At 48.7% G+C, this 27,735-nt stretch overlaps 3 protein-coding genes across 8 annotated transcripts in view; 2 read left to right on the top strand and 1 right to left on the bottom strand.

Annotated features, from left to right (window-relative positions):
- LOC135897159 (uncharacterized) overlaps positions 1-16,578 on the bottom strand; it is a 33,498-nt gene extending 16,920 nt beyond the window's left edge. For all 3 annotated transcript variants that reach the window (XM_065425732.2, XM_065425730.2, XM_065425731.2), the window contains exons 1-5: positions 16,469-16,578; positions 10,252-10,299; positions 8,082-8,756; positions 4,198-4,559; positions 205-355 (exon numbers count right to left, since the gene is read on the bottom strand). In XM_065425732.2, the coding sequence (XP_065281804.1) occupies positions 205-355; positions 4,198-4,559; positions 8,082-8,756; positions 10,252-10,299; positions 16,469-16,507 (1,275 nt within the window). In that variant the 5' untranslated portion in view covers positions 16,508-16,578. The remainder of the gene's footprint in view (positions 1-204; positions 356-4,197; positions 4,560-8,081; positions 8,757-10,251; positions 10,300-16,468) is intronic.
- LOC135897172 (leptin receptor gene-related protein) overlaps positions 1-27,735 on the top strand; it is a 416,125-nt gene that overhangs the window by 110,081 nt on the left and 278,309 nt on the right. The window lies entirely within an intron of this gene.
- On the top strand, positions 7,498-27,298 carry LOC135897160 (cell division protein ZipA-like). 4 transcript variants are annotated; one of them, XM_065425735.2, is made up of 6 exons: positions 18,474-18,557; positions 19,121-19,181; positions 19,287-19,414; positions 21,428-21,550; positions 23,899-24,017; positions 25,335-27,298. In XM_065425735.2, the coding sequence occupies exons 4-6, from the start codon at positions 21,433-21,435 to the stop codon at positions 25,644-25,646; spliced, it is 549 nt and encodes a 182-aa protein (XP_065281807.1). In that variant the 5' UTR covers positions 18,474-18,557; positions 19,121-19,181; positions 19,287-19,414; positions 21,428-21,432; the 3' UTR covers positions 25,647-27,298. The 4 variants fall into 4 exon arrangements, with proteins under 4 accessions (XP_065281808.1, XP_065281805.1, XP_065281806.1 ...); XM_065425734.2 differs by having other exon boundaries at positions 18,464-18,557; positions 19,121-19,414; XM_065425736.1 differs by lacking the exons at positions 18,474-18,557; positions 19,121-19,181; positions 19,287-19,414 and adding an exon at positions 7,498-7,571.

The following is a 27,735-nucleotide window of genomic DNA, read 5'->3' as shown; positions in this document are numbered from 1 at the left end:
CAACAAAAATAAAACATTTTATTACTTTACAGCACTCAGGATGCTTCATCAGTAACGTCAATGGTAAGATTGACACTGAGCAGGGATAATAAAGCTCCAGAACTTTTTTTTTCTGGTTCCTTATTGCAGCGAACATAATTCTGTTGTTGACGACAGTTGTAATTACTCCTGTCCACTTCTGCCCTGTAGGAGGCGGCCGCTTACCTTCTTTACGCCGCGAGATGTCGCCAGACGCGCCTGTCCCTGGTGGGCGTTCACAACAGCAATCCTCATCTTGGTGTACAGCTCAGTCCTGGTCATCACCACCGACGGGTCTCCCGTGATACCGAGGACTTTTGCCAGACCTATGATGAAGCTTCGGGCGAGCAAAAAAAATAATATAGTAAAAAAGAAAGAAAGAAAGAAAGAAAGAAAGAAAGAAAGAAAGAAAGAAAGAAAGAAAGAAAGAAAGAAAGAAAGAAAGAAAGAAAGAAAGAAAGAAAGAAAGAAAGGAAGAAAGAAAGAAAGAAAGAAAGAAAGAAAGGAAAACGTAGCCCAAAACGTAGCCCAAACGTAGCCCAATGCTACGGAACAGCCGCCACAGTGTGGCTGCACTGAGGAGACAGAAGACGACGTGTGTGCCGGCTTGATATAGCGTCGCCATTTTGGCCTCCGTTAGCTCCCTTGTAAATAAATTGTAAATAGCATTCAGCTTCAGCTACACGTAACAATATATTCAGATTAGTAAAACGATGCTGCAGCAATGTGTGAACAGCCAGCACTGTTCGGAAGCAACATGCTCTCGGCGACCCTGTCATACACTGCAAAAGCTAAATCAAGGAATCGTCTACATATCCTCGCGCGTGCGCCTCCGAGAAGCAAAGGTGATTCGCGCATCGACAGCCCAACCGCAATTTTATGCGAAGCATATTAACGTAGGTTTCGGACCTTCGCGCGACGCCCGGCGGTGGCCACCATTGACCCTGAAGTGGGGTCACGTGACATGACGTCACGTGATGACGTCACACAGGCTGCAGATGGGGCCTCATATCGCGCCGTCGGTCGCCTTTCGGCGGTGGCCACCATTGACCTTCAAGTAGGTCACGTGACATGACGTCACGTGGTGACGTCACACCGGCTGCAGATGGGGCCTCATATCGCGCCGTCGGTCGCCTCCCGGCGGTGGCCACCATTGACCCTGAAGTGAGATCACATGATGTGACGTCACGTGATGACGTCACACCGGCTGCAGATGGGGCCTCATATCGCGCCGTCGGTCGCCTCCCGGCGGTGGCCACCATTGACCCTGAAGTGAGATCACGTGATGTGACGTCACGTGATGACGTCACACCGGCTGCAGATGGGGCCTCATATCGCGCCGCCGGACGTCGCCCGGCGGAGGCCTCCACGCTTCGGTTCGCGCCGTCGCGCGCGACCCGGCGGCGGCGCCACCATCGCTGCATCACGTGATACATGCTTCGCATCCACTGGGCTTAACCTTGATAAGCCTCCAATTTTTTAGTTTCATTTCCCAAAGCCGCAATCTGGCTATGAGAAACGCCGTAACAGGGGGAGCGGAGGGGAGGTGGGGGAAGTCTCTGCAGTAATTTCGACTACCTGAGGTTCTTTACCGTGCAACCATTGCTCGATACACCAGCACAACTGCGTGAGCTTGAGCGTAAACGGCACCGCGATTCGATGGACTTACGTGCTAGGACGGCAAACCGTCGGCGAGGGGCGAGTGAAAGTTGAACGGCCGTGCGGTCACCGTCGCACTTATGAGAGAACTTGAGTGCTATCCCACCGCGGACTACAAATCATTGTACTTCGAGTGTGAAATGGAGAGACGCGGGAGTGTCGGCCATATTAAGTTGACGTGTCCCGGATTGCGAACGATGATGATGATGATGATGATGATGACCTAAGAAACAGCGATGTATAACCACAGTGGATTATCGGTCAAAAATCGGGTGGAGTAGGGGAGGCATACTTAGAGCACCTTCAAATTAAATGTGTTAACCCCTCCTCCCCGCCCACGGCGAACCTTGTCCCGGCGCAGACGGCTTTCAGGATACAGCAGCCGTAACGTCAACGGCGAGATCGACACTGAGAAGAACCCCGATAGGAACGCGCCCCCTTCCCTCCCCTCCCCCCGCAGCCTTGCGCGTGAAGGAAGACGGCGCGCTTCCTCCCCACTTTCCTCCCTTTCGCGCGCGAGACTGAACCGCGATCGCCGGCTCACCCTCGCAAGCTTTCGCTCGCACAAACAGCATGTGGCGCGCGGCGACGATTTTATCGCCCTCGGACTATATACGGAACCTCACGGCGACGCCGACAGCAGAATTGCGCTCGGAGTGTCATATAACTGCTATCACAATAAAATTTGGGGTGGAACATGGCAACAGAAAAAGAAGTGGGCATGGGCAGGACACGTAATGAGGAGGGAAGATAACCGACGGTCATTAAGGGTTACGGACTGGATCCCAAGGGAAGGGAAGCGTAGCAGGGGGCGGCAGAAAGTTAGGTGGGCGGATGAGATTAAGAAGTTTGCAGGGACGGCATGGCCACAATTAGTACATGACCGGGGTTATTAGAGAAATATGGGAGAGGCCTTTGCCCTGCAGTGGGCGTAACCAGGCTGCTGCTGCTGCTGCTTGCTGCTGCTGCTGATGATGATGATGATGGCAACAGAGCCTTAACTGTGACCGTCGTAACCCGCAAAATTTAGTTCCTTCTACTGTTGTAGCGATTTCACGACGTACCGAATCCGCCCTTCTAAATGTGAAGGGGGACGCCTAAGCGTGAGAAATCGTGACTCTGATGTCATGTGTAGTCATCCACTCGAAACCTGTAGGCGGTTACCATCTTGGACTCGGAAAACAATACGCGGACTTGGTTTGCAACGCGGTTGAACACTCTGATACTGGCGTCACACGGTGCACTTTCGATCGCGATCGAGCCCGATCTGTATACCGAACTTCTCGATGGCGATTAACGATACCTTCCCCAGCCTGCGCAACGGAGCAAATGTCGATGGAAAAAATATCGATCCCGATCGCGCTTGATCGCGATCGAAAGTGCCGCGTGTGACACTGACAATAGAAACTCGAGCAGGCACGCCCATTCAGGCGCGATAATTGCATCCCATCTAAACAATAGTGAGCGAACTACATCATGGATGCGAAACAGCTTGTAAATTCAGAGTTTGTACAGTTCGAAAATGTGCGAATGGTAAGCGCGTTACTTAGCATCAGACGCTCTTATAATTTTTTTTTCGTAGCGAGCGCCACGAATTGCACCTGCAGCAGTAGCAAACGTTGTAAAACTAATTTAGACCGCTCTAACGTTAAGTAAAAAATATTTTAACAGCAATTCAAAGGCTTTCCTTCAGCCTAAAAAAAATTGGAGGACGCTTAAGCATTAAGAGCGGAAAGCGACAGCATTCGAAGTTCACTGACTGCTTCTCCCGCTTCCCGGCAACTGCAGCTTATGTAACCGTAATGTTTACCGGGAAAGGCTGGTGAGGAACGCTTAGCAACGAAGGCGAGTTTTCTGGTAGAAATGCGGCCTCTTGCGTGGGCTGATCCTGGAGGTAGTGCACAGCCACGCCAAGAAATCGCACCATTTTCAGGTTGCCGTTATTGTTTCGCACTTTCAATATTTAAGTCTGAGAACAGTTAACGTAAAAGGCACGCACTGTCGGTGTTTGCTTTCATGACATTTGTTTGCGGGCCGTCATTCTCAAAATTCTCAGGAATAACACTGTCAGCAATGTAAGACAAGATACGAGCAACTTCATGGATAGAATGGTGTGGCACTATATCCCGCATATACTGTATACACCGCAAGTCATATGGCAAGGCGGGGCATATACGTATACCTAAATGTACGCGGAAATTCTCGCTCACGGACGACAAAATGACGCCGACACCGACACCGCATTTTCTGCGACAAAGGGCCCTTAACGCTATCGCTTTAATATATACATTTAGTTCAGGGGACGCAAGCGGCTTCCGTACGCAAGAACTAGGGGCGACGGTACTGCGCATGCGCAAACCGTGACGTAGGGTTCTGCGCATGCGCAGTACCGTGGCCCCTAGTACTTGCGTGCGCAAGCCGCTTGCGTCCCCTAAACTAAATCTCTCTAATATTACGCGTATTGATGGGTCACTGTTCTCAACTGCGTACAATCGGCGAGCAATATGGCGCTGCGCTTACTCCGGGTCGTCGTCCGAGGTGAGAGCCGCCTGCATGAGCGCGCCGTGAAACTGCACGGCCAGCGAGCTCGCGTCGCGGGGCCTCATCTTGAGGAGCGCGCTCAGCCCGTACGCGTAGGACAGCTCGACGTGAAGCGCCAGCACGGCGTCGGCCGACGCGGGCGCCCCCTGGGGCGGACGGTTCGCGACGGAAAGCTTGAGCCGCGTCATGAAGTTCCGCAGGTCCTGCTGGCTGGACCACGCCTGCTTGTACACGGCCCTGCAGGACTCGAGCAGAAACATCGCCTTGCCCTTTGCGCCCTTGCTCTGTCGGTAGTTCGACCTTACAAGATGGGACACTCCACCGGCGACCCAGGCCGATTCCTATCAAGGCGAAAAAAAAAAAAAGAACAGCACGATACTGGAATTAAACCGACAACGACCAACGCCCGTCACGTGTGATACACGCTCGATTTGTTACCTTCGAATTCAGATTTGAGCGTGGGGCACCGAATGTAATGTTCGTAGCTAGCGTTCTTCTTTTTTTTTATAGCCTAGAGCGAATCTCCCGTTACGGGTAGTTGAGGGAATCAATGACTAATTACTTCCTATGTTAATTGTTCACTGATGTAACATTTCAATATGTCTGTACGAATGTACTCCTCACAGCCAGATATAAAGATGACAAATCCGTTCGCCCCTTTACGCTATATAGGGGAGAAGCTGAAACGTTGAAAACCAGCGTGACCTTCCCTTTCTCCACCAATAGCATCGTTTTTTTTTCTTTTTCTGACAGAACGAATGAAAGCGGGGTTTCAAAGAAGACTTCGCCTAGTTAAAGAATATTTTACCAGCAATACACTTATTTAGATATTGCCATTTAGTGCCCCTTTACGAAGCAAAAGTTTGCCGACGAATTGAATTAGGCTTTTCTACTTGTGCGCACTATATTTGCACAAGTTTATACAAGTGTATTACTTCACGAAGTAGTTACAAGTTTTGAGAGATATGAAATACAAACGGAGGGCCCGTAGTCAAAGACTGCATTGGGACTTCCGGTCAAGGTAAGGTAGTGGGAGGAACTACTATATGGCAGCAAAATAGAGCAATATCGCGAGATTAACAAACATGGTCGTATAAATGTAGAAAAAAAGAAGATAACAAGTTGGGTGGGACTACAGAACAAAAAGAAACAAAGGAAAAAATAAAGATAAAAGAGTAAAAAAGTGCGCGCGTCTACAGATGTATGTCAAACGTAACTACACGAAAATAAGAAGCCTAACCAGGGGGAAAAAAACACCGATTTTTGTCGAGAGGTTTCCTCCATTATCTCAAAGCGGTAAGCACATTTGGCCCACTTCCGGCGCATTTCACTGAGTGAAACGGGCTGGCGTACACAGATGTTGTAACGAGCCTTCAGAGGTAATCTCGGGGGTTTTAGTAAACCGGCCGGTTTGCTAAAACTCCCGAGCTGGGAAGAGGCGCGCGTTCTCCGTTTTTCTCGGTTCTTTTGGGCTCGAACCACTCTCGCCCTCGACCACGCCTCGACCCACTAGCTACATGTGACAAAATATTTCGCGGTATTATAAGGGCTCTGTTCCATCACAGATACGTCATTCTATCACCGCGTTGCTAATGAAATTCGCATTTTGGTGCATGGCACTGCAATCTATGGACGAGTATATTGCGTCATCGCCGAGATTTTGACTAAAGGCGTGTGGGAAGAGCGCACCAAGGCTGTTCCAAGAAGCGCCCCGGGTGCCATGCGCCATGCGTTTTCGCCAGTTTCAGCCCAATGCAAAAAATAGCGACGACGGGACGGTTAATGGACTGCTTTTCAGTTCTGCTAATTGCGTTAAATGCTTCACCCATCGCTAGGAACATAACACATTGGCAGAGGGGCGTGGTCGAGCTTCCACGAACAGCAATTCCCACCCCCCGCCCCTTTCAATTATCGCCCGCAATACTGCATTTTCTTTGTTTTGTGGGCAATAAACCATATTGGTACCAATACAGAGCCGGAGAATAAACTAGCAACGGACAGACTAACAGGCAACATGATTTGTATGCCAGTGTGTTTATTGAGTGTGTAAATCCTACTTAGTGCAAGCAAACAAAAAAAGAAAATAAGTTCAGTCGAACGCATTCATTTAACATTTTTGAAGTCGTCCACACTTGGACCTGGCTGATCTCTGGCGAACCAAACACTCAGACATGTTTTCAGCAGTCCTTCAGAGCAAGGTGTCTCCGTGGGAGGCGAACAATAAGCTTTGCAAATACTGGACCCGGTGTTACGTGATGCTGTCGACCAGGCATAGAAAAGAAGGCAAGAAGAACACGAAAGAATGCAAAAGTCGTGCAAACGCGATTTGCGTTTTGCGTATGCAAAGCCGCTTGGGGCAATTTCTAAACCTTTCCAACGCGGAGATTTGGGCTTTGTGCAACGAAGTGTAGGGTACGCTAACCGCGCCGGGCGTACAACTGTAGAGAAGGATTGGAAGTCGTTCTTTTCAGCGCTTTTGCTCGTGAATCCGTGGCCCGCGATAACGGTCGGTTCCCAAACGCCGGTGACTAATAAACGCCTTTGCAAGTGGCGGAGGTTGCTTCGGCCTGCAACATAAGGCCTGGCACTTCGATCCCGTATACCCTACGCTCAACCATGCCTGAAGACGCATACCAGCGAACGTATGTATTGGGGGCGAGGACTTACGGAGTCGCCACCTGTCGGAAGCGTACCCTCTTGCGTAGTATGAGGGACAACGCGGCGCGCTCCTGATAGGTTAGGCTTACGGCGCTCAATAAAAACACAACGCGGTAGCCTTTCTGGAGATTTCTGTGCTCACAAAACAAGGGAAGTTCTTTACTGTCAAAATAATAATCTTGGGCAAACTGGAAGCACAGAATCATTTACAGACACTGTCTCCTTACTGAATACGTACAGCGTCGATCACACTTGTCTAGAGTGGCCCGAAGGCTGCTCCGCACTGCGCCTGCGACGCCTGGCGACAAGCACCGGGTTCGAGATGTGTTGGCCGATAGCGCCACGCGCGTGGACGCTGCGGCATTCGCGGGCGGCCAAGATACAGGCCGCAGCATTCTAGCCGTGTCACGTTCGCGGCTCAGCTGGCAGTGCTCGTCCAGTGATAAAAAGCCGGTGCTCGCGACCCGCAAATCACGCAGGCCTGTATCTTGGCCGCCCGCGAATGCCGCAGCTTCCACGCGCCTGGCGCTAACGGCCAACACATCTCGAACCCGGCGCTTGTCGCTAGGCGTCGCAGGCGCAGTGCGGAGCAGCCTTCGGGCCACTCTAGACAAGTGTGATCGACGCTGTACAGTGAACGCCGTTGCGCGCGATCGCCGCGATTGAGTCTCCAGAACCGGCTTCTTGCGTGAAAGGTAGGCAAACACCGAGAGTAAAATATGTGAAATATGTTCTTACAGTGAGCCGTCTGTATAACCAAATGGAGCATAACAGAATGAAGCCTCAATGCAGCGATCGCACAGGTTCGCAGCGACAGACTGCGCGTCTGCATGCATGTTCGCGCACGATGTTTTGCTTTCGCTGTGAGCGCGTTTTCGCACCGTGCCGTGAGCTTTAGGACGCAGCATATGAGCACTTGATGGGAACGATATAGTGGGTCATCCTCTCCGGCGCTTTCTAGTGGGTCATCCTGTCCAGCGCTTTCGCTCGTGAATGCCGCTCGTGTTGGGGGTCCGTGCCCTGCAGTGGGTCCCAAACGCCGGTGACTAATAAACGCCTTTGCAAAATGAACGCCCAAAGGAGCACAAAAGAACGCAAGCGAGGTTTCGGGTACGCTTGGGTGGCGCTATTTCTAAAGTTCCCTATGAACAATTATTGAGCGATGCCCCCCCCCCCCCCCCCCCCGTCGCAGCATATATATATACCTTTTCGAAGAAGCTCCTGTAGGGCCCTCGGAACAGCCCACAGACGTGCCCTCCGAAGTTCTGACACGGGTCGACCAGGTGATTCACGGACTTTCTGTAGACTTCCGCGAGCTTCATGCAGCTGGCCGAGTAACAAACGGGTCGAACCACGAAGGGCGGTGGGGTCCGCGCTGATGGCGGCGAAGGCGGCGGCGGCGGAGGTGGTGGCGGTGGTGGTGGCGGGGGCGGAGGTGGTGGCGGTGGCGGGGGCGGTGGCGGTCGTGGCGGCGGTGGTGGAGGCGTAGGAGGTGGTGGTGTAGGGGGTGGAGGCGTACGAGGCGGAGGCGTAGGAGGTGGTGGTATGGGCGGTGGTGGTGTAGGGGGTGGAAGCATAGGAGGCGGAGGCGTAGGAGGTGGAGGCGTAGGAGGCGGAGGCGTAGGAGGGGGAGGCGTAGGCTGTAGAGGCGTAGGCGGTGGAGGTGCTGTCGTGGTGGTAGTCGTGGTGGTAGTCGTGGTGGTCGCTGCAGTTGTCGCGGGCACCACGGGCTCGGACCCAGTCACGTACCCGAAGGCCAAGTACCCGAGCGCCCCCACGACGCCGCCGAAGAGCGCTCCAGTGACCCAGACCACGGCAACCGTCACCATAGAGTAGCTGGGGACGATCACCGCCACCGGCTGTTGCTGCCGCCGTTCCGGCTGCACGTGTGGGACGCGCGGCGCAGATAATCAGAGAGACGCACGGTTGTCGGATCGAGACAGTTCTCTACACAGGCCGGCGGACGCACCGCCCTGTTTTTTACCGTGCATGTTCCGTAATTTTGTTATTCCGAGCGTATTGCTCCAACCACAAGTTGAAGTGGCGCAACTGTCGAAATGTTAAGTCCTAATCTCTACCACTCGTTCTCAAACACCTATAGCGGGAGGAGCGAAAATCCTGATTTTGAAAATAGCGCGGGAGCAGGTTTTTCCAAGGAACCCTTCTATAGTACGTGTACGTATTGCCTGTAGGTACGCAGATAGCGCCAGAGGTCCCTTTATTGCAACAGCAGATAAAGGCATTTCACGTAGGGCTTCACCTATCAAGGTTGACAACTTACCAGTAAGGTGCTTGTGACCCGCATTCACGATAAGAGAAAGTTCATGGTGCATACTGAGAACAAGGCAATAGATAAGCCAGTTTCTATCTTAGCCGAAGTGAACGACGCAGTTGCGTTGGCCAGAAGCTTCCTTTTCTCGTTAAAGACGATGGAGGTCAATTACATGCTTTCAGACGGGCTATTAATACCTCTAGAAGTCTTGCTACGACTATGCGGTGAGAGAAGCTCTTGTCAGCGACATATCCTCGTCAAGGTTATGCATCTACACGGAGCAAACATTGCTGATTTTTTTTAATAGTAGTGAGAGGCATATTTTGGGTGTCAGTTGAGGGTTGCAATGCCGGCGTTGCAGTCACTTTCGGCGCTAACTGTACATGCAATAAAACCGATAGGAACAGCTACGGTGACTCTACGGTGAACAGCTACGTCGACATCAACGAGTCAAATGCATTAAATTTGAACGACTGGCAACTCCACTCCAAAATAAAATGTGGTTAGAGAATTTAAGGCATTAACGATTGCGACGACGGCGGCGGCAGCACTAGTGGCCCCATCCTGTGACGCTTTCTTCAACCACAACGCCCTAGGAACTTAGCTGTCCTGCGTCATCGTAGACCCCGATTGTGAAAAAGAAGATGTAATCCTTTGTACACTAATGATTATTGTTGCCACCGCTTTTGCAATAGAATGTGTGTAGGTAGAACGTGGTCGTTTTAATTAAGATATGTGTGCTGTAAACGATGTCAGCATCGGAAGATGGCGCCGCCAGCCTGCGGCATGCATCCTTCTGTCCAGTGTTCCGGTATTCTGCTGAATTACTAAAGCGCCAAACAGACGACACAGTATACACGGACGAGCGCTCCTCGTCGTCTGTTTGGCGCTTTAGTACTTCAGTAACATACACCAACTAGCTCAACAAGTTCTGCCGGTATCCCATAAACGGAAAGGCTAAATGTGTATCGACGCTGCAAGGAGGAAGGCTGCGTGATACATATTGTGAAAACCGTAGCCCGGTACCGGCCAATAAATTGCCATGCAGGCCACCTGGCTCCCGAACAAGTTACAAAACCGAAAACAGGAAGAACCCAGCTTACCGGAACGGTGCTTTCTGGGTACCTTGAGTGCGTACCAGTAGACGACACCTGCGAAAAAGCGCATAAGTTCACGTATAAAGTCATGCGTCGTGCTCTATTCTGACGGCGCTTCTGAAGAGACACAGTTACACAAAGAAAACTTATATTTTCAAAAAAAGTAACAAAAGTTCAAAGCTCGTCGGACGACGATGCGTGCACACTGTTACGACTTTGCACCGCTGCACCACTATTACGACTTTGTGGTCCCGTAGCGCTCGTCACCCGTTTCGTGACAGAGCGTTGGTAGCGAAGACTTCGAGCCAGGCGTCGATGAGAATAACAAAAGGGACTTTATACACTGCATACAGGTCATTATACAGGACATGAACGGGTCGGCACTGGGGCCGAGATCTCACAGCAAACGCGACTGTTCCCGCACGGCGACGTCCGGCGAAAACGCGCGACACATCTCACCCCAGTCGAGAGCGGCACTGTGCTCCCGGTGGGTCGGCGGATCCGGTTTTCCAGGTGGCTCATCGCGGCCTTATAATCCCCGAGGAACCATTGTCACTCAAACGGCCCAATACAAAGTCAGCACTCGGCGGTCGTCCGAGAGGTCCAACCAGCGACCGCGCTGGCCACCCGGTTCAAAGTTCGCGCGCGCGGTGACCTCCATGCAAAAGGAGGTGCGGCGCCGGGCTGTCTGGCACTTGTGTGCATGTCTGAACACGCTGCTCGCCGATGCTTCTCCGCAGAGCACCGCTGCCTGACGGCTCAGCATCTTGACTTGTGAAGGGAGAATTAGGGCGCTCGCAGGATAGATCCTGCATCTTGCAGATTCGGAATCCGGGCTTGTGGTAATGGCACAACAACACACGCACTCATGCATGTGTGTGCGTATGCGTGAGTGCCAGGGAGGGAGGTAGAGAGAGAGAATAAACATTTTTATCAGGCAAATGCAGCTATGGAGAGGCGTCCTCATTCCAGAATGCCTTGAGCTCGGGCCGCGTCCTGGGCCCTCGCAATCAGCCGTTGCTGATCCTCGAGGTCAGAGCTGGCCAAGGCTCTCTCTCAAAGTTCGTTGGTGTGCTAAGGGTTCGGAGGATTTGATGGTGCCTTCTGCAACCCTCTACTATGTACCTGAGGAACCCGGGCTCTGCGCAGAAGCGGCATTGCGGAGAAAATTGTGTAGGGGCTATGAGGTGATTTCTGGTTGGGTGGGGGATTGCCTTAACCTTCAGAGCTCGGAGGAATCGCTCCTGCTCTCTAGGTAGTGAGTGACTTGTGTGGGAGTGCCCGCAATAACGTCGCCACATTGCAGAAATCGTAGTTATCAGTAAATAATAATCAGTGGGTGGACAAGCGACAAAAAAAAATCACGCCCATTAAGACGGAGCTTTCGGAGGCGCCTATCTAAATATACGGGAAAGGATAAATAATCTTTGTCGGCAACCAACGCACAGAATTCGACCAGATTTGTTACAGTAAAAAGAAAGGAAGCAGCTTTGATTGTTTATGCCATTGATCTTTCCTGCAAAAGATTATTGAAAATTCAGAATGTCAAAAAAAACAAGAAAAGAAAGAAAACTTTCAAGTTTGCGACCATGCGACTGAGCAATGACAGAATTCACTAACGACTAGGATACTCCCTAATGCAAAATCTTAGCGCAGCTCCATACGTGTTTTCATTTCGCGATACATTGAGTCCAAGAATTTGGCAGAGACATGTAGCAGAGTTGCCAATCGCTGAAAATCTGATCTGCGGGTCAAGCGCGTCGGCTTTTGTACACGACTCCTCGAAGGTTCCAGTGTAATCGCTGGTGCCGCATGGCTTTCAGAAAGTACTACACACTTCGCGTCGCGCATACAATCAGATTTCAAAACAATAGCAAGCCATGACAATCGAAACAAAATCGAAACAAGCGCGAATGAAAGCAAACCAAGCAAGCGCGAGCGACTCCTGACGCGAGCAGATGATATAGTACGAAACGAGCGGTTCGGCTGAGACCAGATACTAGAGACTTTTAGCGTGTCCACTAATCCGGCAAACCGGGGCGGTTTGGACGGATTACCGGATGGTCGGCGGCGTAAACGTGAGCGGCCGGAGCGGTGCAGCCGCCTGGTGTTGTAGAGCTCAATCAGACAAACATAGAACTAAAATTGCAGTAACCTACTTTATTCTGCTTCGCTGCTAGTGCAAATTTTCGGCAGTGGCGTAATTGTTGTTCACAATTACGTCACAATTACGACAGCGGCGTAATTGTGTTCACAATTACGCCGCTGTCGAAAACTTACACGCCAGCTAAGAAGAATATAGTAATTGGCCTTGTGTTTAGGTGGCTGTGCTTTGCACCACCAGTTGGCGCCACCAATCTGGCCGCTCACGTTTACGCCCCCGACCATCCGGTAATCCGCCCAAACCGCTCCGGTTAGCCCGAATAGCGGATACGCTAAACGTAGAGACTTTTAGCGTGTCCGGTATTCGGGCAAGCGCGGGCGGTTTTCCAGTTTAGCGGGGGCGTGAAGGTGAGCGTCCAGATTGGTGGCGCCAGCTGGTGACGCAAAGCTCAACCACACAAATACAGAGCTAATTACTATATTCTGCTTAGCTGCTGGCGTAAATTCTCGACAGTGGCGTAATCGTGTTCACAATTACGCCGCTGCCAAAAATTTGCACGAGTGGCGAAGCAGGATATGGTGAGTTACTGCAGTTTAAGCTATGCGTTTGTCTGGTTGAGCTCTGCAACACCAGGAGGCTTCGCCGCTCACGTTTACGCCCCGACCATCCGGTAATCCGCCCAAACCGCTCCCGTTTACCGGAATAGCGTACAAGCTAAAAGTCTCTAGTCTCTACTAGGACTCATCGAGAGGTCGGGCGGGTCCGCATGACACCAGTTTCCCGCGCGCACGTCACTGAAGGGGTCGCTCTCATTGGTCTCCGCCGTTCGCGGCTCGCGTCTCTCATCGCACGCTCCGCGTTCGCTCTTTCCTCTTTCGCTGTGCTCGTTCTCTCGGTTACGCCGCCGACGCCGCCGACGCTCGCCACAGGAACGGGCGCCTAAGAGCTGCGCTCTCAAATGATATCCCAGTTCTGTAAACTTCACCTAATACAGTCTAGCCCGGTTATAACGAAGCCACTTATAGCGAAATAGCGGTTATAACGAAGGGATTTCAATTTCCCATTCCCATTTTTGCATTTTCAATACATTTTGGGTCCGGTTTTAACGAAGTAAATAAGAGCGCGTCAGCGGATATAACGAACAGATTTAATACTAAACGAAAAATAATCTGTCAACAGATTTTTGCGTCCTCGAGGCGATTTTTTCCGCGAAAATAAGAGCAAAATGCGGCTGACGACGTCCTTGTGTGTCATGGAAGAGACCTTGGCAGACAGCGCCTCCGACAGCGAATGCGACGATGCTAGTTGTGCCCCTAAGCCGGTCACCTCCGCAGCGGCCATCGCAGCTGTTGACACGCTACGGATGTACCTCGGGAGTCCGGAGTTCGGCCAGATCTTCGGTTCGCAGTTGGGTGGTATGAAAGCCGCAATCCTGAAGTCCACACTCGCGAAACGTGTTCAGGGGACGCTGGACTTCTTTCAGCGGCAATAAATCGGTATGCCCATGTTTCCATTTCTTTTTCATAGTCCACATATTACGAAATAGTGGATATAGCGAAGTGATTTCCGATTCCCGCCGACTTCGTTATAACCGGGCTAGACTATATTACATTTAATGTCGACGAAATTGACATATGATACACCACTCTTATACGCACCGCTATTATATGAGCAACACTTTTGCAAAACGCTTGTAAACTGCGACGAATTCACGTAAGCTGTAAATTCACGTATCAGAAATTTGTCTGCTTTAGATTTTCGAACAGATGTAGTTTACAGAACTGCGATATCTGTTTTGGTGCAGATATCGTACTTCGTACTTCTTTTATGTATTTATTCTTTTCCTTGCCAATTTTCGATAATCACTGCTAAATATTTCAGGCCCTTAATCAAGATTCTTCCTAGCGTCACTAGGATTGAGGTTTCTCGCTCAAACGCTAAAATTTCATTCTAATCGGTCCAGGGGTTGTCTCATTAAAGCATTTCTGTGCTTAAAATGTATTTGAATAATGAACATTTGAGAACAGCTCCCGAGTTAAAGCGTCCTCATAACGGAGCTGGTTCATCCCGCGGCTAACACCCTTACCTTAATAGGCAAGATCGAATTGCGGATGGGTACATAGGAAGATTCGCTTTTCTTGGCTAAATTTTACAACACGGCGACACAAAAGCTACATGAAATAAGCTTTAGCAGTTATGACTGTAAAGTATTCGAGTTGCTGTGCGCGCCAGATGGTCAGAATCAGCATGCACTTCTCAACTAAACAAACCTCGTTAACGAAACAGCATATGACGATATAATGGATACGACGAGGTGAAATTCCCCAAACCTCGTTATAACCAAACAGGATATGACGATATAATGGATACAACGAGGTGAAATTCCCAAGGAAATCCTCATAGAGATTCATGTAAATGCAATAATGGATATAAAGAAGTAATGAATATAACGAAATAATTCTGACTCCCCCCTTCAATTTCGTTATAACGAGGTTTTAGCGCATATGACTTCTCTCACCGCAGTAGAAGTTTCGAGCTGGCATAAGCGGGTACAGAAAACAGTTTACAGCCTTCACGGTAATGGTGCTGGTCGCGGTACGAACCAGCATCCTTAGGGGTGAAAAAGAAGTTGCAGTTTCGCTAGAAAGGCTAATCATCGATTGCGATAACAGATTAGTGGACAAATACGAATTCAGGATAGTAGTCTTATCTCCCGCATAAACTTGTAAACATAGGGATAGTAACTAAATTAACAAGCATGGTATCACAGGTGCACAAGCAAACGTGAACACATCTCACTCGATGACCACGGAAACTCACTGTCAAAACGCAGCAGCGAGGAACTACGGCAGCAGCAGCGAGCGAATTGACTTTCGTGCTACGTCTCGCATTAACGCGAACTATAAGCCGCGAAAAAGCGCGCGTCGGTCTCTGTTCACGTCGCAGAAGGCCGTCAAGCTACAGCGGTCCGGGCGGGTGGGTACGCGCGGCCGCCCGTAGTAGAACACGCCCCTTCTCTCCTTTTCCCTGCCCTCCCTCCCTGCTCCTCCCCCCCGTATCTGCGCGTGACGAAAGACGGCGCGCTTCCTCCCCGCTTCTCTCGCTTGCGTGGGCGAGATTGAACCGCGATCGCCGGCTCAACCCTCGCACGCTTTCACTCGCACATACAGCACGCGGCGTGCACCGATGAGTTATCGCCCTTGGACTTCATAGGAACCCTCACGGCGACGGCAGAAATCCGCCTGTAGTGTCCATATAATTTCTATCGCAATAAAATTTTTCAGCTAAGCTGTTAAGAGGAGTTCCGCGATGGTTCTCGTGCGGAATCGAAGGCCAACGTGCATGCAATGGTGTGGTCGATATCAAATGTATAAATGCAACGCAACGTGCCCGGGAACCTGAATTCGCTTCGAAACTTACAAGTTATTATAACATAAAAGTTACATTGCGTGTACTTCATTCCAACAGACAACTTATACGCGCGTTTTTTTTTAAGCAGTTATTTGTTTCTCACGCGGCCTTATACCAGTTCTACGTTGGAGGTCAGCTAGGAGTTGGTACGGCTGCAGCGATGGAAGCTGGCGCCGCGATGCTGCCACGCCGCCTGAGTGAGGGCCGCCGCAGAGTATTTGCTATTAAAATATCGCTACTAATTATTATAAAATAAAGAGCTTGCGCGTACCTCACTGGAATATACTGCAACCTTTCCTTTCGCACGGTTTTCCTATAGCCAGCAATTCGTAATTGTTGCTTCGCGCGTCGCATTGGAACGTCTAACCGTTCAGAGGCCAGCTATAGGAGTTCGATGCCAGCTATAGGGGCCAGACCGGCTGTAGGGTTGCGAAGGGAAGGGGCTGATGCCAGGGTGGGGGCCCTACAGCGGCCGCATAGGCTGGGGCGTCGGTAATGAATTGTAGTAAGAAGCGCCTGCGAACATATGCTTGAGTGTGAGGACTCTCTTTTTTAGCTTCCTTGCCTTTGACGTGTCAGTTGCTGAGATTGAAATTCATCTGCAAAGGATTGCTTCTTTCTTTCTTCTTTTCTTTTCACGTGAAGGCACCAGTTTCGAGACACGCATCCGCGAAAATATGTCGGGAATGCGTAGGACTCCCTGCTTACCCAAGCACTGCTTCCGCGAAGCGACGCAGTGGTCGACATGACCCGTTTTTCTTGAGCGTTCGGACATCGGCAGCCCCTGCTTGCACTCGCGATTCTTCTTCTCTGGAATTGGCGCGCGACTGTCACGAGAAGGTCTGGCCGCTGCACACGCGCCGCCTGGATTCCGTTTTATTGGAAGACGTGCTGCGTTGACTGATATAGTTTTGCGTGTTAAGTTCCCGTAAATATATATAAATTTTTGTAGTTCTGGTGCTAAACGCAATCTTGGTTCCAATTTTGGCCCGTGTAAGTACTTCGCCGACTAACTAAAATGAACTGTTGGTGCAAAGTACGCCAAAACAAAAAGTTACATTAATGAAGATTTGGGAGCCGGCTAATTGATTGCATCATCTTAAAACTGTGAGCAAAACGAATCACGAGAAACACACTTAAGCATACACATAAGCCATAAATTTTAGAGGCTACGTGTGAAATCTTAGTTTTCGTTTTCTTTTTTCTTCTATATGCCAGAGTATGTCTTCGTCTACCCCTACCCGCTTTGCTCAATCTGACTATCTGGCTTCTGTACGATGCTAGGGTCGTCTAGATGGCGCCACAATGCACTCTGGTGTAGGGTGCCTCAATACCCCGTTCATTACAGTAAAGGAAAGGTCACCCGACAAACAATGCATATTAACTTGCTCCGACGACTTTCCATTTTTTCGACATTCTTTCTCAAGGCTGTTAAAAAATTTCAGTTGCACTTATAAATACATACGCATGTGAAATGTTTTGCGCGCTCTCAACTACATCTGAACAGCGATATCACAAATGTTATCTGTCGGCACGCAAGATAAATTTCAATTTTTAAGTTCATTCACGCGGGCCTTTTCGTCACACGCAGCTAGGCATACATGCTGGTCAGCTAACAAAAAGTCAGTTTCGCCAGAAAGGCGAAGCATCGCTTGCGATAGCAAATTAGCAGACATCCATACGAAGTAAAGATATCATTTTATTGGTGTATCAACTCGTAAACATTCGCTTGCTAACTAAATTAACAAGCGTGGTGTCAGCGCGCACAGTAAACATGAACACATCACACTCGATGACCGCGGACACTCGCTGTCGAAACGCTGGCGTGGGGAAACGCCGCAGAAGCGGCGAGAGAAGTGACCTTCGTGCTGTCTATCGCTTCAACTGAACGCCAAGAACACACATCACTCGCTATATATATATATTCCAGAAGCTCAACGAGACACGAAAGACGTCGCGCTGGTAGGACCTTGAAACGTGGCGCAAGCCAACACACTGAAATTGTGGAGGCGACATGGCGCGGAACGCGGCTGTTCTTGTGGCCTCAAATCGCGGCTATACCTGTGAGAGCGATAGGCCACGCTGGAGTTGATGAAAAGCGTACACACGAGAAATGCAAGAAGAAAAGGACAATAAGAAAGGAAATATTGTGTAGTATAAGAAAAACAATTTGATAGGACCTCTGTTATGCTGGGGTACAAAATTTAGCTTGAGTACACCGCGGTCTCCCTAGCAGCGTAACCCTCCGGGCGCTTCGATGAACTTCTGCAGAGCTGCTATAATGGGCCTGTGGCTGGTACTGGATCAAACTGGCACGCACCGAAGATATGTCACACGCTAGCGAAACGTCAAGCTTCTTCCTCTATGCGAGTGCAATGTCGAGTGAGTAAGCATCCACACAAAGGTCACTATGCGATATCCTTCTCGGATAATCTATGACTCACTCCCACGACGAAGCATACGCCGTGACGCTGTTTCACAAATCGACCACAAGCAAATAGAGAGCGAGGGAAAGGAAATTAAGAAGAAAAAAAAATATAACAAAGCTGGGACAGTATAGGGTCAAGCTCGGATATCTCCAGGAATATCTCGAAGCGCTATTCCGGGAGCCCCCAGCATCGCACAGAAGCACGCGGTCCCCATCGCCCCGGGAGTGTCAGCCTCGCTATCGACGCTACCGATAAGGCCTCACGTGCGACCGGCCCGCCTCGACGCAGCTGACTTGCTTACTCCGCAAACCGCTCGGCAGCCGTGGAACTGAACGCTCCTCTATTCTTGCCGCGTTGCTGCAAGTTCCGTGAGTAGAAAAATTGCGTATGCACGCGCACATCACTCTTCGTCTAGTAGTCGCGTTTCATTCATCTATGCATGCGCGGATATTGAGAAAGTGTGCATGAAAGGGGGGAGGGGGGCGGGGGATGAGAAACGTCATTATAGCTACACACTCTCAGTTGCAGAGATCGCTTCCTGTACTAACGCTAGGTAGCAATATGAACCACGTCGCTCTCTTGGAATTGAGTGACATTTGCCTCGGCGACGTACGAGTATACCGTATACCGGTTATTTAGGCAGAGGCAGCAGAGCAAGGCAATGGTAGGCGCAGTGTTCAGCGTAGAACAGCAGTCGACTTCGTTGACGACGAGGCAAATAATATACAGAAGCAAGCTCGGTTTCGACAACTACGTATATTTTGTTTTCGAATAATGACACCATCTATCTGGGAGCATGCTCTCTTGAAGAGCGAGAGGGTTGCTTGTTCGGCCGTGGGTAAATATTTACTTGTTTCAAGGCGACGTTGTCGATAAATTTTTCGTGTTGTTTTTCATTCATTTCTCCTCCAAAATTTCGGTTTTGTTACAGGTAACCATAAACGTGCGTCGTTTCCAACGCCACGCGGCTCTTGACCAATCTCCCACAGGGGGTATGCGCCATCACTATATATAAGTGATGCCAAACCAAACGGCAAGCTACGGGAAAAACTGCGAAGGACTTCAGTTCTCATGCGATCTTGTCTTTCCTCAAACAGCCAGCGCCCTTGCGTTATGTGCGCTCTAACTTACGGTAGCGTACGCCATCTTCCTAAGACGTGACGTCATCAGCGACGAATACGTGTGTGGCACGCCCACTGCTGATGAAAGAGCCACGATTCTAGCAGTGAGTTCCTTGCTTAGTCGGTTACATTTATCCGTACACAACCGCTGGACGTTCATTCAAGTGTTGCACGCTGCTGTGTGGATTGCCTATCTATAATTGTTGAATTGTACTAGTTGGTTAAGTGAAGTTTGGCACTGCCTGTCATTGAGCAGGTCATCTCTCACGCAGAGGATCTGGCGCTGTCGAGAGGCCTTCGCGCGAAGTTTTCATTATTCTGAATCTGCGATACTTTCCTGCGCCTCTGCAATACTTGCGGAGGAATTATTTCTCTCTCTCTCTCTCTCTCTCTCTCTTGCTGACTCTAGTGATGTCATACAACACGTTGCGCGTCAACAGGCAACGCGTATACAGTTCACATGTATACGTGAACAATAGTATAGTATAGTATAGTATAGTATAGTATAGTATAGTATAGTATAGTATAGTATAGTATAGTATTTAAAAAATTATGGGGTTTAACGTGCCAGAACCACTTTCTGATTATGAGGCACACCGTAGTGGAGGACTCCGGAAATTTCGACCACCTGGGGTTCTTTAACGTGCACCTAAATCTAAGTACACGGGTGTTTTCGCATTTCGCCCCCATCAAAATGCAGCCGCCGTGGCCGTTAGTATAGTATAGTATAGTATAGTATAGTATAGTATAGTATAGTATAGTATAGTATAGTATAGTATAGTATAGGTTAGCAATCAGCGTAAATCTGGCATGACGGAATGTGTACGTGTCTGCGGAAGTTCGGGGAAGCCTCGGAAGCCATGTTTTGTGGCGACCTTGAAGTAGAGCTGATAACAACAATCCTCTGACGTCAAGCTCTATCAATCGTTTTAGATACAGGGGCTTTAGATAAAAGAACATCAACCTTTTTCACGTGCTGCGTGCTGCACGCCGAAATCAGAAACGCTTGTTAAAATAGTTACGTTTAAAACGCGTCGAATACATCTTAGGGCACTTCAGACTAATACTGCGCTTCAAAATTTACTATACGCGCCAAGTGTTTTTACAGCAAAGAGTTGTAGGCTATAGACGTCTGGCATGCTTGTGTGTCGCTATGTACAGTACGTCGTGTTCGGCGTGGTATATGCGTACCGGGTTCGTTATGTATGTCGTCATGTAGTGTGTTCTCTCTCATTGTTGCTTCTAAGTAGAGATTTGCACTGAGCGAATTTCCCGGCTTGCTCGCCGTTTTAAAGCCCAATGAAAGTAAAATAGCCCGCCCCTCAAGTATTTTATCTGCGAGTTTAGGAGTTGAGTCAACATTCGTAGACGCAGCAGATGAAAGTTAAGAATTCGTAATCTTTCACAGCGAAGCTGTATATGGCTAGGGTTCCGTGAATTTTTGTTCTCCGTGAACAAAAACTATCCTCATCAATGTCTCATACCCCCGTAAGCATTCCTGCTCCTGTCAGCAAGCGAAAAATTCAATGGCTCATAGCCCCGTATAACGCAGAGGCTACAAGCACTCAGCATAGTGAAGCGAACAGTGCTCAAATTCTTTCTAATCACGCATACAACATACAGAACAGCATGTCGAAAACTGTCATCATCAATGGCTTTCATCATGTATTTTGTATTTTCTCTATTGTATTTTGCAACTTAATACTAATAGTGCTTTACGCCTGGACTACATGATAATGAGTGTATATACACAAAATTATAAGATTAGTTTTTACATTCCGGGGCCACGCGACGTTCCTCCAAATCTAAGTACATTCACCTACTGTGCCTGCAGGCCCCATACGAATATATGGCGAACCTGCAGGAAAGATTTTCACGCTCCTTTACTGAACTGTAATCACTACAACATCCGATTCCACGTCTCCCTGAGAGCTATATGGAGCCCAAACTTTGTTATTAGTAAATATTGTTTGTCATTTTCTGGTCTCCTTCGATAATAAGTTCGTTGTCACATTTGGCTGGCACTTCTAACAAATAAATCTAGCGTACGGATTGCTTTCTGCATACTCGCTCAAAACTATTTTTTTTAACTTTATCTGTTCTTTTCTTTTACGCAGACATCATGGATCCACGGACGTGGTCAGCTGGCAGGGGCGTCTGGCTCGCCCTCTTGTTTGATGTGACGCTAGCTAATTCCGTTAACATAGTGCGTCGCTTGGGGGTCGACCACGACTACACATGTAAGCGTCGTACTAACCTCTCTGCCGTACTAACAGAAACGGGCATCGCAACAGCTTCGTGCATGGCCTCCGAGATCTGGCGGTGCGCGCTGTATTTAGCAGGCGCCACCCGATCTCGGCGGCAATGCTGAGGTTATAGTAACCCCCCCCCCCCCTCCCAAGAGATAAATAATTTACTAGAGGATAACTCTGGCACTACAGTGTCTATGTGAACTGGAAGTAGGGAGGCTCTGGCAGCATGGAGGACAATGGCTAGCACATAGATTTGCCTAAACTTCGGCCTTCTGTCTTCAAACGGCTTTGCCACTTTTCAGATTGGTAATCTTCAACAAAATACCGCGGTACAAACGCAACGATTCACAATGATCACGCGTGCGCGCTGTACCTTGCTCTGTGCAGAAAACAATCGATGCTTGAAAATTTTTGAGAGATAAAGTGCAATAAGCAGCGTCACAAGAACGCCTAAAGCCGCTAAGTCACGAAGGTTATACAAGTCCACGCACGCACTAACCATCGTTCCCATAGTAGCAGATAAAGCCCCTTAAACTTCGTAAAGTAGCGGCACGCTTTGAAGAATGCCGCCTGCTCCTCGCGCGCTCTGGCCGAGGCCGACGCCGCGTCGCTATTGGCCTAATAGCATCACGTGGGCCCTCGCGCCGTGCATCAGCGCCATTTTTGCTCGAGAAGCGTCTACGGGATGGCGAGGAGCGCATGTTGGCGCCGTTGCTATGCTCGAACTGTGTAGGCGGCGCCACGGTCGAAGAGAGAGCGTGAAATAGAGGAGAAACGAGAAGGAGTGAAGGCGGAGGAGGAGACTATCGCTACTTTACGAAGTTTAAGGGGTTTTAGTAGCAGAGCAATCGCAGCGCCATCTAATGATTTTTGTAGCAAATCCGCGGCTGAGTGTCTCGTATCCCTTGACGTTGAGCGTCCTCTGCAGACAGGCGTAGCAAACATACGTTGTGCGACGCGGAGTCATGTCACAAGCAGATGGACTTCCCACTGAGATATAATTTTGACAAAATATATTGAACACGCTCTTACAAACAACGACTACTCCGGACACTTAAAACTCTGCACCGATTACCTTTCTATACTTCATAAATTAAAATCCCGCAATAGGTATTTCAGTAAAGGATTCCACGCTTATTGTTACTTTTAAAGCGATTATTCACCGGCAACCGCTATCGCTGTAAGTATGCCGGTTATTGTTACTCTTAAGGCGGTTATTCAACCTGAACCGCCATCACAATAAAATATTTTGCAGTTATTGCCCCCTTTAAAACGGTTATTCGCGCCAGCAACCACTGTCGCTATAAAATATTCCGTAGCTGTTACTTTTAAGGCGGTTATTCCCCCTCAACCGCTATCACTGTAGATATACTGCAGAAGTCAGAACAGGCGTCTCAGGCTTTGATTAAAGAATCTATTTTCCTCCTATCACATATTTTCAGTGCGCGTCTTTGCAGATAACAAACTCCAGGCACGCCAGGAATCCTTCATTACGCGTTGCAATAATAAAAAGAAACGTTCCTGTTGCTCTTCATTAAATATAACACATGCAGTTCCACGGGGAAGCATTTTGCCACTACTACTATTTGTTATTTACGTAAATGACATAACCAGGCTAACTGAGCGTATCAAGTGCATTCTGTACGCACTGTCGTCTGCGTACATGACGCACTTGGAGCGCCCAGTTAACCTGGTTATGTCACTTACGTAAATATTAAACAGTAGTTTCCAGTCTAATGACGTTCACGAGCTTACCTATCTGGCGAATACTGCATTACAAACATTACTAGAGTAGAAAAGAATAAAATGCTTAGAAATCAACGTCAGCTAAACTAAAGCCGCATTGTTTACACCTGTGCAAGAAGTTGTCAATCGTAACCCTACTCTAACTTAGGGTCACAAAATGTGCATGTTGAGTGGAGACACTATAGGCATGAATTTCAATCGGCACCTGAACTGGCATACACATGTCGACCGTGTGGCAGGATGCTTGGCAAGTGATTGTGGCATACTGTGTAAATTCCGGCAGGTACATATATATAGTTCCATCTAAGATGAAATTGCAACTCTGCAATTCAAAATCTGCCCCTCCCGTAAATTACTGTAACCCTGTGCGGGGAAACACGTCGTATATTACCATTAACAAACACCATTTACTACAAAAGCCATTCAAGACAAGGAGACAGCTCTACGTCTATAAACTATCTAAAATGGTTTTTTTTTTTTACTCGGCCCAATATTTTGTTGCCGTTGGCATTCAAAGCTTCGTGCAGTGGTGAAACCCGACGAGAACGGAGCCTTATATTGACGTCGCCTCCCCACGTGCTCACACGTAGGGGATGACTTCAACAAGACTCCCGAGGCCAAAATGGGGGCCATCGTGTTTGCGATCCTGGTCGTGGTTGCCTTACTGTTCGTGTGCTGGTGCTCATGCGCTAGGAGGTCGCGCGAAGAGGTAAGTTGCGGCCCAACGATCAGTGCTGAATGGCTGCCTTGAACCGATTAAAAAAAATTAAATTATGGGGTTTAACGTGCCAAAACCACTTTCTGATTATGAGGCACGCCGTAGTGGAGGACTCCGGAAATTTCGACCTCCTGGGGTTCTTTAACGTGCACCTAAATCTAAGTACACGGGTGTTTTCGCATTTCGCCCCCATCGAAATGCGGCCGCCGTGGCCAGGATTCGATCCCGCGACCTCTTGAACCGATAAGAAAAGGAAATAACTCCGAACGTCGGCAGCGAGCACGAAATGCCTGGTAGGCGGTGTCACGTGGGTTTCGGCCTCGCCGATGTATCGCAGAGCGCCTTGGCGAAGTGACTGGCCATCCACTCGTAATACATGAAGGCAGAGAAAATGTTGCGATAATTATTGCGCCAATTCTCACAACGACCCCCTCCCCCCCTCAATCCTCGCACAAACTCATACGTGCAGGTGTTTGTGAATCGGAGCACAGTATTTTACGTTCCTTGTAAGAGTAACTTCTCCTGCTCTTAAACAGCGTGAAAACATACAATACGGTTGAAGAGTTATGTGGAGACAATTTTTAATGCTTTCTGCATGTTCTTCACTGCTGAGCCCGTGAGCCTCAACCGGCAAGTTCATCACAGGCTACCGCGAACAGTGCATCTGCAGTTAGACACTTTCGTATTGGTTCGGTTATCCAATGATCTCGAAAAACTGGAAAACTACAACGTGCTACAGATTTGTCTACAGTGGAAGTAAACTGCCAAGTGATATATATTTTTATCTTTAGAACAGTACGCCAACAACCGATAAAACCTCAATTACAATAAAACCCCAATCCTGAAATTCAACGAGCTGCACCTGTACACTAATCTCCTGTCAAACATGTGGTTAATTACGTTTAAGTGGCTTGAACTTCTTGCTGCAACGGACGCAGAATGACCGCGGAGCATTAGCAATAGTTGGCCTTGTTTTTCTCTTTTTTTCTTTTTTGTCGTTTTCTGCGTTTGGAGTTTAAGGAGAGAAAATATTTCGTACAATATACTCTTTTTTTTTCGCAGCGCGACCGAACGCATTACGAACCCGATTTTTCTCCTTTCATCCCAAATTAACGCATCAATATATTTTTTTTTCAAGTTTTGTACAGCCTAGCCTTGCTTTCAAATACCTGCAAAGTGTTTACTATCTTTCATTTTATCGTTTTTTACCCAAATGCACCAAGACAAAGATTATTCACGCAGTACAGTATCGTCTCTTCTTCCTCTCTCTTTTACTTAAAGCGTTCACCAACGACTGGCGTCTTGCAGGAAGCACAGCAGCCGCTCGTACCTTCTCCAAGGGCGCCGGCCGCGCCCGGCCCAGCTGTGCGCAGCTACACGCAGCAGCCGGTACCGTGCGCAATGGCATCTCCGGTCGCCCCGTACCCGCAGCCGTACTACTACCAGCAGCAGGCGCCACCTTACCCGCAAGAGGCCATCTACGTTGGCCACAACATGGCGCCCTACGCAGAGCCACCCACGGTGCCTACGCAACGGCCGTCGGCACCGATAGTCCCATCGTCTATAATGCCACCACCGCCACCGCCTACATACATCTATCCACCGCAATATGCTCAATGAAACGTCGCAGCAGCCACGAACGATACGGGCGCTGGACACTGACTGAACCGGGTGCTGCGGAGAATCCCGGACTGCATCGACACTTTGTTTACGGCAACGCCTGAAGGACAGATACGAACTCTCGAGAACGCCCCCATACCCCAAGTGTACAAGTGCTGTGTAACCATTGTGATGATGACGGTCGGCGCGTACTGTGCATAATATAACGCGCCTAATAGCGTGACATGTATGCAGTGCAAAATGATAACGTCAGCGTGAGAATGAGCGCTTGTGCGCCCTGTGCGTGATGCGGGTGCGTTTTTCGGCGCTCCCAAGCTTCTACCACGACGGCGCGTAGTGGCTCACACAATTTAAAGACGGAAACATGCAACAAGTAAACTACCGCAAAGGAACACGCCTACACGCACGCGACACACCTACCTCAAGGCTTGGTTAATTCTTCAGCATCGCTGAGAGGTTGAACAGACGACAGGGCGTCGTGACACCTGGGTCGAGAATAGCTAGAACATCGGAGGTGCAAACGTTAAGTGCAGACGCAAAAGAAGACGCGAAGAATACAGGCAACAGATAACACATTAAAGCAATTGACGTTAGTACTAAACGAAAGCTACAACAGTTGACGGTTCTATATCAGCTTTCACTATCTGGTGTTCCTTAACGTTCACCTCTCGGCACATTCACGTTCGCACTCTGCCCCATTATTTCAAAAGCATCGAATCTCGACTAGCACAAACATTCTGTGTAAAAAATTAGCGTTAGTTATAGACACTCATATGAAACAGAAGTTATCCTTGTTCTTAGATAAATACGTCCATAAAGAATACTCGTACAACCCCCGGCATACCACTTATAACAAAAAAAAAAGATCCGCACTAACTACGGTTCACAAAATTTATCATACCAGATTACTAACTTCTTGAATAAACAGGAAACAGCTATGACCGTTATTACAGAAGATATCTCAGCGCAAGCATTTAAAGAGAACATAAGCAGATACCTTCTTGGCACACAATGTTGAAATGTTTTTCGCTTTTTCTCTCGGGGTGTCCATTCATTAATAAAGTTTCTTCTCTCTCTAGGAGTGTTAAGTGAGCACGAAATGTTGGTTCAGTTGTAAGGTTCGTTTTTTTATTGTTCCTGTTTATTTGTTTTGGCCGATTTTTCTGTACTACATGAAACAAATATCATTCGTTCATAGCTGTGCATTAATCGCGATGGAGATGAGTCTGGCCCGAAATTTTGCAAAAGGATAGACAGTTGGGCGAGCTGGTATGGTAACATGATTTTTGGCTTCTAGCGCGAAGTGAACTAGAAAGGAGCAGACAGTACGAGCGCTAACTCTCAACTATATCTTTATTGAAACGAAGAACATATATATAGGTGATTGCAAAAACCGTAGCATAAGAACATGACATGGTACAAACATCAGTTAAACATATCAGGGGGTATGGAAGTCAAAGAACAAAAATTATTTCAGATTAGTACACGTATTGCGAAGGTACTTAAATTCGCAATCTAACAGAGACAACGAAGCATGACTGACGCAAGTGTCTCCTGATCTTTTTATGTGGAAAGCCTCGATAATTTTCCGCGTGGTTTGGCATCTGTGTCTAGAAAGAATTTTTGTGTCTTCAAATAAAGGTTTCAACTGATTTATGTTCAAAGTTTAGCCGACGGGCAATGTAGCAATTAGCATAGTGATGTAGGGTGATGTGTTTGGGAAGCGGGGGCAAGGGGGCTGACGCTCCGTCAGGCATTAATTGCCTTTCTGTCTGCCTCTTAGGTAAGTGTTTTGATGCCTAAATAAAATACTTTAACTTTGAACTCCGCAAGAACGTTTCTGCATTCCATCGCCATCGGAATGCGGCAGATACGGCCGGGATTCGAACCCGCGATCTCGCGCTCAGCAGCTGAACGACGCGCCACGTGGCAAACCGTATATATTCAGCCCTTGAACCTCACGACACAGTATGTTACAAAAGCCCCATGCAGCGCTGAACTTACGAACCTTCTCGTTCCTAAGTGCTCTTCGCTATTGTCGAACCCCCTTCTCTTATAGTATGTCGAGCATCAGGATTGGCTAAAATTT

The sequence above is a fragment of the Dermacentor albipictus genome, chromosome 9, assembly GCF_038994185.2.
Source record: "Dermacentor albipictus isolate Rhodes 1998 colony chromosome 9, USDA_Dalb.pri_finalv2, whole genome shotgun sequence".
In the NCBI taxonomy this organism is placed as follows: domain Eukaryota; kingdom Metazoa; phylum Arthropoda; class Arachnida; order Ixodida; family Ixodidae; genus Dermacentor; species Dermacentor albipictus.
This window is presented reverse-complemented; position numbering and strand designations above follow the sequence as displayed.